This window comes from Pongo abelii, chromosome 19 (assembly GCF_028885655.2).
Source record: "Pongo abelii isolate AG06213 chromosome 19, NHGRI_mPonAbe1-v2.0_pri, whole genome shotgun sequence".
Lineage (NCBI taxonomy): Eukaryota > Metazoa > Chordata > Mammalia > Primates > Hominidae > Pongo > Pongo abelii.
In genome coordinates this window covers 57,093,468-57,103,669 of record NC_072004.2, presented here as the reverse complement: position 1 = coordinate 57,103,669, position 10,202 = coordinate 57,093,468, and the positions used below count along the sequence as shown (strand labels likewise).

The following is a 10,202-nucleotide window of genomic DNA, read 5'->3' as shown; positions in this document are numbered from 1 at the left end:
TGAAATCAATGTGTTAACTATGAAGCCCAATAGAAATAAGGTGTTATACAGACAACTGCACTATTGAATCTCCAGAGACAGAGTTAAGGAAAAATGCACTTTCAGAAAGCTTTGGCGACTGAACGACCTGAGTTCTCCAACGCCAAGGCTGGAAGTTTGGAGACCTTGAAACAAGTAAATTACTATTAATATCATAATTTTCAGTTTCCTTTTAAGAAATGAGAGTAACACCACTTTCTTCACAGAATCAAGTGAGAGAACCTATGCAAAGGAACTTATCACTTGTTAGGTATTTGAAGCTCCCTCTGCCTGAAAACTACTTATTCAAAGACTGTCTGCAACGAAAAGTGTTCACAGTGTGGTATCTTTGAAAACATAAGCTAAGGCAAGGAACAGATAAAGAAAGGGAAGTATATCCAATTGGGATCCAAGCAACCCAAGTGGGAACCAACAGCTAGACTTGGAGATGTCTTAGCTCACTCTTAACCACGTGAGGGTAGGGTATCCAACCAATACAGACATTCAGAGTTGGAGAGCGGGCGAGTGGAGTGTCCTTTCGACTCCGCGGACTCGACGGGAGGGACCCTGCAATGCTTAATTAGAACCGGTTGCCATGGCGACAGTCTCTAGGCAGCGTGGGCTGAGCTCTCCGTAGGAATAAAGGGTGGGCCGCCGCTGGACCCTGCGCGCGCCCGCCACCAACTTTCCCTCCAGATCCGAGAGGGGCGGCGCGCTCCGCCCCCGGGCCGCGCACGTCGGTGCTCGGCGGCGCGCACGCCTGCGGGAGCCCTCTCCAGGCAACCTAGTGCTGATTGCTCGTGCCGGTGCGGCTGTTAACCGCCCTTGCGGGAGCCCTAGGCTCAAAAGCAGCCCCTTACCCTTCCTGGGCTTCCCCCAACCCCTTTCCCGGTCTGCCCTGGGGCATGAGCAGCGATGGCCGGCTGCATCCCTGAGGAGAAAACTTACCGGCGCTTCCTGGAGCTATTCCTGGGCGAGTTTCGCGGACCGTGCGGCGGCGGCGAGCCGGAGCCGGAACCCGAACCCGAACCCGAACCCGAACCCGAACCCGAACCGGAACCCGAGTCCGAGCCCGAGCCCGAGCCCGAACCTGAACTGGTAGAAGCTGAGGCGGCCGAGGCTTCGGTAGAGGAGCCCGGGGAGGAGGCGGCCACGGTAGCCGCGACGGAGGAGGGGGACCAGGAGCAAGACCCGGATCCCGAGGAGGAGCCGGTGGAAGAGGAGGAGGTGGCGGCGGTTGAGGGTGAGGAGGTGGAGGAGGCGGCGGCAGCCCCGCGGCACTCGGCCGTGCCGCCGCCGCAGCCCCAGCTGCCGCCTTTGCCCCCGCTCCTGCGACCGCTGTCAGAGCGCATCACCCGCGAGGAGGTGGAGGGCGAAAGCCTGGACCTGTGCCTGCAGCAGCTCTACAAATAGTTAAGTAGCTGGGCTTGGCTGGGGGTGGGCCCGCGGTCCCCACCGCGCCGGCCTCGGACGCGGCTCCCTCGGCCCCTCAAACTGCTCTCTTTTCTGCTCCTCTCCCCCGCACCCGCGCCTGCCGCCGCTGAAAGCGCCCCCGCTGCTCGGACCCGGGCGGTCGGCTGAGAGCTGCCCACGCCCGCCTCGGCCCCCACGCCTCCTGCCCGGCCTTGGAGCCGCTCTCCTGAGCCCCCGCGCCCTCCCGCCGGGCCCGGGCCCCTCATCCCCTTTCACCTCGGCCCCCAGCTTCTAGCTCCACTTCACGCAACCTTTCCCTTTCCTGCCTGGAAAGGTCCTTCCTCCCAGGCTTGAGTTCCCTCTTCTTCCCAGATCCCTTCTTTCTCCCGGAGGTTTCCTCCCACCCCAGTCTGTCTTTTCCCGGGCTGAGTGCCTTGTTGTTTGGCGGCAGAGAGATGCGACTCCTTTCTAGACTGAGCTGCGAGGTGCCTCCTGCGTAACTGCAACAACAATGATGATTATACCGGCCCCGTATCCAGATGAGAGAATGGAGTAGATTTTCCGTCAGGTGCTCAATGTTGAAAGTGAAGGGCTTTTTAGATGTTTTCACACAGGGAAGCCTAGTCTCTTAGTTTAGACATTTGACATTTCATAATTGAGGGAGGTGGGAAGGAATTGAGAGAGAAGGGTAAGCAAAATTTTGCAAGCAAGCCTTCGGGTGAAAGAGCCATAATTCATTAAAGTGGAAAAGTCAGGCTGTTTTGATTAAATTGCAATTAGGTGCAGTATTTTCAGTCCATTAAGTAGATGGGGTGGGGTGGGGAGAAAGCAGATGGCTTAGCTACACAGATGAAAGTCTAAAATAGAAAGGTCAAGGCTTTGCCTTTCATCCCAGTTCTGGTTTTTATAGGCCTGAAATAGAAACGGTTTACAATTGCGTTTCTCAATGGAATTGTTCCGAAATAATGACAGAGGAGAATGCTAGTAAGTCTCTGAAAACATTGGTAAACCTGGGAAGTCTTTTGCCATTCAGCTGATAGTTGTAATGAAAGGTGTTACTCTGGCCACCCAAAAAGTTTACTACTGCAAGATTCACTGTAATTAAGTTCAAACTCACTTTTGGGATTTTCTCAAAAGCCTAAATAAAAGAAGGGCCTGGAAAGTAAACCTGTTTTGTCTTCATCCAAGCTCATAGACACCTGATCAGATCATTCTCCTGTTAAAGCAGCAGTTTATCAATAAGGGAAAATCATTTAACAAATCTTCTATAGAAGTGGACTGTGTTGATGTTTCATAATATAAGCTATCTAAAATTTAATTTTAAAATACTGTTCAATTACAGTATTACCTTCAATTAGCAAGGTAATGATGGTTTTTGAGAAACGTAAAATATAAAATGGCGTGTTAATACCACCACCCAGAGATAAACAGTATTAACATTTTAGAGTATATCTGGTCTTTGTGAACTATCATAGACAAGGGCTTCTGAGATGTAATTTTTTACACTATTTAAAGATAAAGCTTGCTGCTTAAAATAAAATGGAAATGTTTATTGAAGTAAAGGAATTTATCTTAGCAGCAGACTGGCTCTATCTTGACAGTTAATTCTTACCTTTACAAATGCAGTTTGCAGAATTAAACACAATTCAAACTTTAGAAAATGTCCAAATAAGGTCATTAGTTTAGTACAACCCTGAACATTTGCCATGTAAGAAGGTTTTTTGTTTTTTTAAAACTTATTTAAAGATGATGGCAAGAAGATGTGTGTTTTTTTCATATAGAAGCGGCCAGGAGCGGTAGCTCACTCCTGTAATCCCAGCTCTTTGGGAGGCCGAGGTGGCAGATCATGAGGTCAGGAGTTCGAGACCAGCCTAACCAACATGGTGAAACTGCGTCTCTACTAAAAATACAAAAATTAGCTGGGCGTGGTGTCGCGTGCCTGTAATCCCAGATACTCAGGAGGCTGAGGCAGGAGAATCGCTTGAACCCTAGAGGCAGAGGTTGCAGTGAGCTGAGATCATGCCAGTGCACTCCAGCCTGGGTGACAGAGCAAGACTCCGTCTCAAAAAAAAAAAAAAAAGCAAGATTAATTTTGATATAGGTATAAACTAGAAAAAAACTGAAATGATAAAATGGCCATCTAGTTGAGAACAGAAGTTTGGATTTGAAATAAAACTAGCAAAATTAAAGTTGGAAAATATTGCCCCTTAAATCAGAGATTTCATCATTTATATTGTGTTTTGTACAGAAGTTGTTAATGTATTTTTATTCAGATATAAAATGGCTGGCTTGTTCATGTAAAGTATCTTTAAGGTCCTTAACAGATTTAAAAAAACAGTTTTTGCCAGGCACAGTGGCTCATGCCTGTAATCCTAGCAGTTTGGGAGGCTGAGGCGGGCGGAACACCTGTTTGAGACCATCCTGTCCAACATGGCAAATCCCCGTCTCTACTAAAAACACAAAAATTAGCCAGGCATGGTGGTGCATGCCTGTAATCCCAGCTACTCAAAAGGCTGAGCCACGAGAATCGCTTGAACCCAGGAGGCGGAGGTTGCAGTGAGCCAAGATCCTACTGCTGTCCATTCCAGCCTGGGTGACGGAACAAGACCTTGTCCGCCCACCTTCCACTCCCCCACCAAAATAAAACAAAAAATAAAAACACATTTAGCTGGGCATGGTGGCGTGAACCTGTAGTCCCAGCTACTTGGGAGGCTGAAGGGGGAGGCTTTCCTGAGCACAGGAGGTGGAGGCTGCAGTGAGCCACTGTACTCCAGCCTGAGTGACAGTGAGACCTTGTCTCAAAAAAAAAAAAGTTACCTATGTTTTACTCCTTTCTCTAAGTTTAAATCCCCCAAGAGATTAAAATAATTTCAGCGACGATCTGAGAATTTCTGAGGTTAAGGAGAGGCTGCCCTTTGAAAAGGTGGAGGTGAGAGATTTTATAACTGAGATAATTTGTAAATAAGGGTATAACTGATCTTATAGGAGATGTGAATATAAGGCTATCTGTGTAGTTTATATGGGTCAATATTTTGTATTTAATTTCTCTATACAATACTAGAGATAACATATATTTATTTTAATCCAGAAGAAGCAAATATTCTGAAGTCTTTTTTCTTTCCATTTTTTACCAGTAGACTATTAGACGAAGATAAAGTCGTTATTAGAGCTATATTGTCATCATATTTTCAGAACAGTTGTTTCCTCAGTTATTCATTTAGCCTGGGTTGGACTTCCCAAGGGGGAAACCAATATCCCAAGAGTCTGGCACAGTTAAGTAGTTCCAGATGGCTTGCAGTAATAATGAGGGTGGACACTTTAAAAATGGCTTGGAAAAGAAAATCGCTGGTTATAGACACTAATAATTCAGTTACATTGAATTGTGTGAATCATTAATGACTTTGGATTAAGTCAGAAAATCATTAAACTTTATCTAATTTACAAATATATAAATGGAAAAATATATGGATTCATGTTATATAATACCAATTTTTAAGTTGCACATTTTTTTCTCATTCAAAAATAATAAACATTCACATTTATTAAATAAAGAAGTGGAGAACATTCACATAAGCAAAAAGAGGAAAAATACCACTCATTGTTAATCATGCTTTCCAGGTTTTTCTCCTGCTTCTCAGGCTATCCCACTTCTTCTCTGTGAGCTTTTAATATTCTGCCTACCCCTTTAATATTGGTGTTCTGTCCTTGACCTTCTGTTGTCTGGTTGACTTATTTGTCCCTAGTCAATATCAATCTGTCACATGACTTCAGTTATTGTAGTTATGCTAAAGGCGCCCAACTCTATCTCCATCCTTTCTTTGACTGCTAGAACAGCTTTACCTAGATGTCAAAATTTCCTCAGATGAAACTGTCTAAAACAGAATTCAGTCCTCCAACCCTCTTTACGGCCCCCAAAACAAACGAAACCAAAACCTGATACTCTTTCTGGTGGGTCCGTCCTTGAATTCTCCTTTCCCTGACTTCTCCTTTCACCTCTCACATTCAGTCAGATCTTGTTAATTCTACCTTGTAAATACCTCTTAAATATGTCTTTCTTCATTCCCACTGTCATTGTCATCTCTTGCCAGTCTTACCCTTCTGCAATATATTTTCCCCAGTGTAGCCAAAATGTTTAATTGTCACACTGCTTAAGCATTTTTACCCTTTACCCAGAGTTAGCCAAACTGTAAGGTTAAGGGCACAGTCTTCTACACTGCCAAGTCTGCCCAAGACTTCTGATCCTATTGTAAGGGGTTAGGATGCAACTACAAATTTCAAATGAAGATGCAACACAAAACCTCACTTCTGACATCAACTGCAAGTTTGGGGGTTTCCCCAAACCACCCTCAGATTAAGTAATGCACCAGAAAAACTCATAGAACTCACTGAAAGCTATTATACTTAGGGATACAGTTCATTACAAAGACAAGCTACAAATTAGTCAAAGGAAGAGAGATGCCTAGGGTATAGTCGAAGAGGGTTGCAGATATGAAACTTCCATTGTTCTCAGGGAACATACCTTCCATACCCTCCCAGCATGCATGTGTGGATGTATGGAAATACACACAAGGTATTGCCCACCCAAGAAGTTCACCTAAACCTTGGTGTGTCTGGAGTTTGTGTTTTGTTTTTTAAAGAGATGGGGTCTCACTGTATTGCCTACGCTGGATTCAAACTCCTGGCTCAAATGATCGTCTTACCTCAGCAGAGTTTTCATTGAGATTTATTGATTGTTTGCATGGTTGAACTCAGTTTCCAGTCTACCCTCTCCAGAGGTTAGGCTGATACTATGTGGTTTAAGGGACCCATCATGAATAGTAAGAGTACTCATATTACTCCAGAAATTCCAGGGGCTTAGAGGCTACCTCCCAGGAGCTGGGGGCAACATCTGGACCTCTCTTTGGACAAGTTTTTTACTACACATCCTTCATCACCTATCTCTCTTTTGCCCTCTAGATAAAGTCCAAAGGTAAGGGCTTATAATCTTACTTCATTAGTTTTATTTCTGGAATCACTATCCACCTACTTCATCCTAGCTCTACCCCTCCAGAAACTATACTTCAGCTATGTTAAACTAATGTATTTGTTTGAAGGTATTGTGTTATCTTTTGCCTCTGCACCTTTGCACATAGTATATTTTTCCCTCTGCTTGGAATACTATGTTCCCCCAATAGCCGCTCCCAACACAATCCAATTTCTTACCCGTTTTTTAGTTCTCTGTTTAACACCTCTTCCTTGAGGAAGCCTTTGCTTACCGTCCTCACACTCATCATGAGTTAGGGGTCCTTTCTATGTTCCTTTCCGTAATACCCAATGCCATTCCTCTTGTAAGTACTTGGTTTAATTTATTATTTTTTGTCAACAAATATTTATATCTCCATCACTAGACCAGAGGTCTCCAAAGTCAATTGCACCTAAAATACTTCATTTCGGCAAAGGAAGAAAACATTATAATCTGTTTATTTGTGTATAACATATGAAATTAAGTGCTATAAATATTTGACATATTTGTTGAGATTGGCAACTTGTTCTGTATGATGACTGATTTCATGTGAAGCATGGTAAGTGTGGTATTCTGAGGGAGTGCAAATTCCACAGCTTATGGAGTTTGACCGTGGCATCCTTTCTCCAGTTTTTAGGCCATTACAAACTATTACAGTTCATCTGTGCCTGAGTAAATAGATTTATGCATTACATTTCATGGTTTTAACAAAATTAGCCCTCATGAAATGGAAAATTGGCTTTTAAAGTTCCTGTGAAGATGGCTGGGCTTGGTGGCTCATTCCTGTAATCCCAACACTTTGGGAGGCTGAGGCAGGCAGATTGCTTGAGTCTTGGAGTTTGAGACCAGGCTGGGCAACATGGCAAGACCCCGTTTCTACAAAACTTAGCTCAGCTACTCAGGAGGCTGAGATGGGAGGACTGCTTGAGCCCAGGAGGTTGAGGTTGCAGTGAACCATGATCATGTCACTGCACTCCAGCCTGGGTAACAGAGTGAGACTTTGTTTCAAAAAAAAAGTTTCTATGACAAAATCATGAGTTAAACATAATATCGATAATGCAAGTGTAAGAAACATAAAAATTAAGAGCTTATAGTTCTCTCACGCTTACTATATATGAATTTGTATGGTCAACATATGTGTTTAAAAAATTTGTTTTGGTAACTAGCTATTTTGAGGTTAAACTTAAAAAGAAAATTCATGTTGATCCATGTAGATCTAGTTCTTTCATTGTAACTACTATATATCATTCTATAGTATGATTATACTTTGATTTATCCAATCTCCTATTGATGGACATGTCGGTTGTTTTTAATTTTTACACATATATTGACTTAATACTGACTGCTCTAATGGGTACATCCCAAAATCTCAAAGGCTTAACATAATGTTAGTTTATTTCTTGCTCATATAGAGTTCCTTCAGTGGAGAAGGAGGAGCTGTGTTCTGTGAAGTCATTAAGGAATCCAGGCTGATGGAGACTCTGTCCTTTTTAACCTGTGGTTTCCAACGTTGCTCTAGGTATCAACATTCATCCAGCAAACATAAGAGAGTGGGAGAATGGTGTTTGAGGTTTTTAAGGGCCAGTCCTTAGAAGTGGTATATATCACTTCTGTTCATTTTCCATTGGCTAGAATTCAAGTCATATGACACCACCTGGGACCTACATTTCCTAAAAACGGGGGCTGGGAAATGAATTGCTGGCTTGGCAGTTAATTCCAAGAAACAACTCTACACTATGGACAAAGAGCACAAAATCTTGGTGGGTAGCTTGGTGGCCTCTGCCCTACAGATAATGCTAGTTTGGACATGTCTCCTTGTGCATATGTTCCTAGATTTCTTGGCTATGTTTCTAGAAGTGGAAATGTCAGATTGATATAAGTACATTTTAAATTTATTAGGTATTGCCAAATTGTTTTGTCCAGCAGTACTGTGTGAGGAGTCTGATTTCTCTACGTTCTTGCTACCATTTGAACTGCCATACCATGAAGCTTGTATTTTAACACAGTTGTGTGCCATTATTGCTACTGAACCATGTAGGAAAGAATGCTTATAGCTGAATATGATCTTGATTTAGGGCATTTTGGAAGAGGGCATTATGATTCCATAATGATTTATAAGATCACTATAGAAACATTACCATTGTTGTCTTTTATGGATGCCTAAAAGTCTAAACTGCCTAAAGTCCAATAGGAATATAATATGAACCACATATAGTTTAAAATTTTCTATTAACCACCTTTTTAAAATTAAAAAGAAACAGGTGAATTTAGTTAAAAGAACTTATTTTAACTCAATATATCCAAAACATTACTATTTCAACATGTAATCCATGTTAAGATATTATTAATAAAATATTTTATATTTTTATACCAAGTTTTTAAAATCCTGTGTGTACTTTACACTTACAGTACATCCCAATTTGGAGTATCACATTTCAAATACTTAATAATTATATGGGGCTAATGGCTACCATAACAAACAATTTCGTTTTAGATTTGCTATTTTTTAAAAAAACCACAACTACAACAACAAAAACTTTAATTCTGTAACACATATTTAACCATTTTTAATTAATATTTAAAATTAATGAGGAAATATAACATTTCATATTAAATTAGAGACTGGCATTTCATATTGACATTAGAGCCACTTAGCTGGGTGCAGTGCCTCACCCTTGTAGTCCCAGCACTTCGGGACCCAGCCTGTTGCCCAGGCTGGAGTGCAGTGGCGTGAACACAGCTCACTGCAGCCTCAAACTTCTGGGCTCAAGGGGTCATCCTGCCTCAGCCTCTCAAGTAGTTGGCAGTATAGGCATGTGCCGTCATGCCCGGCTAGTTTCTTCTCTTTTGGTTTGGTTTTTTTGTTTTTGAAACAGAGTCTCGCTCTGTCACCCGGGCTGGAGTGTAGTGGCTCAATCATGGCTCATTGCATCCTTGACTTCCCAAGCTTCCAAGTAGCTGGGACTACAAGCACATGCCACCATGCTCGGCTAATTTTTATATTTTTTGTAGAGATGAGCTTTCGCCGTGTTAGCCAGGCTGGTTTCGAACTCCTGGCCTCAAGTAATCCGTCCACCTCAGCCTCCCAAAGTGCTGGAATTGCAGGTGTGAGCCACCATGCCCAGCCTACTGGTTGTTTTCTTTCCAGGTTTGTATAGGCCTATTCTCATCATCTTCTTTCTCTTTATTATTATTTTCCTTTTCTGCTCTCCCATGAAAGGTAGAGGATAAGGGAAGAAAAAGAAGAAAGTATTCCATTCCCACATCCCTTCAGGTTGGCTTCTTATTTTATGTTTTTGTTGGTTTGTTTGTTTTGCTTTGTTAACATTTTCAACTAGCTATAGAAATGTTTGCAATTCTTATTACTGATTAGCATTCCAAAACTTTGTAATGAACATTTTTCTTTCTTTCTTTCTTTTTTTTTTTGAGACAGAGTCTTGCTCTGTCACCAAGCTGGAGTGCAGTGACACGATCTCGGCTCACTGCAACTTCCGACTTCCTGGTTCAAGTGATTCTTTTGCCTCAGGCTCCCGAGTAGCTGGGATTACAGGCACACATCACCATGCCCAGCTAATTTTTGTATTTTTAGTAGAGACGTGGTTTCACCATGTTGGCCAGGATGGTCTTGAAATCCTGACCTTGTGATCCTCCCGCCTCAGCCTCCCAAAATGCTGGGATTACAGGTGTGAGTCACCATGCCTGGCCATTTTTCATGGATTTAAAACAGTATCCTCATGTGAATTCTTTGAGAATATTGTGAACAATGACA

The 10,202-nt window shown here is 42.7% G+C and overlaps 1 protein-coding gene across 1 annotated transcript in view; it reads left to right on the top strand.

Annotated features, from left to right (window-relative positions):
• The first annotated feature begins 706 nt into the window (after nt 1–706).
• Nucleotides 707–10,202, top strand: part of PPM1E (protein phosphatase, Mg2+/Mn2+ dependent 1E) — a 224,028-nt gene continuing 214,532 nt past the window's right edge. The window contains exon 1 of the mRNA XM_024235421.3: nt 707–1,430. Coding sequence (XP_024091189.3) covers nt 934–1,430 — 497 coding nt within the window. The 5' untranslated portion in view covers nt 707–933. The remainder of the gene's footprint in view (nt 1,431–10,202) is intronic.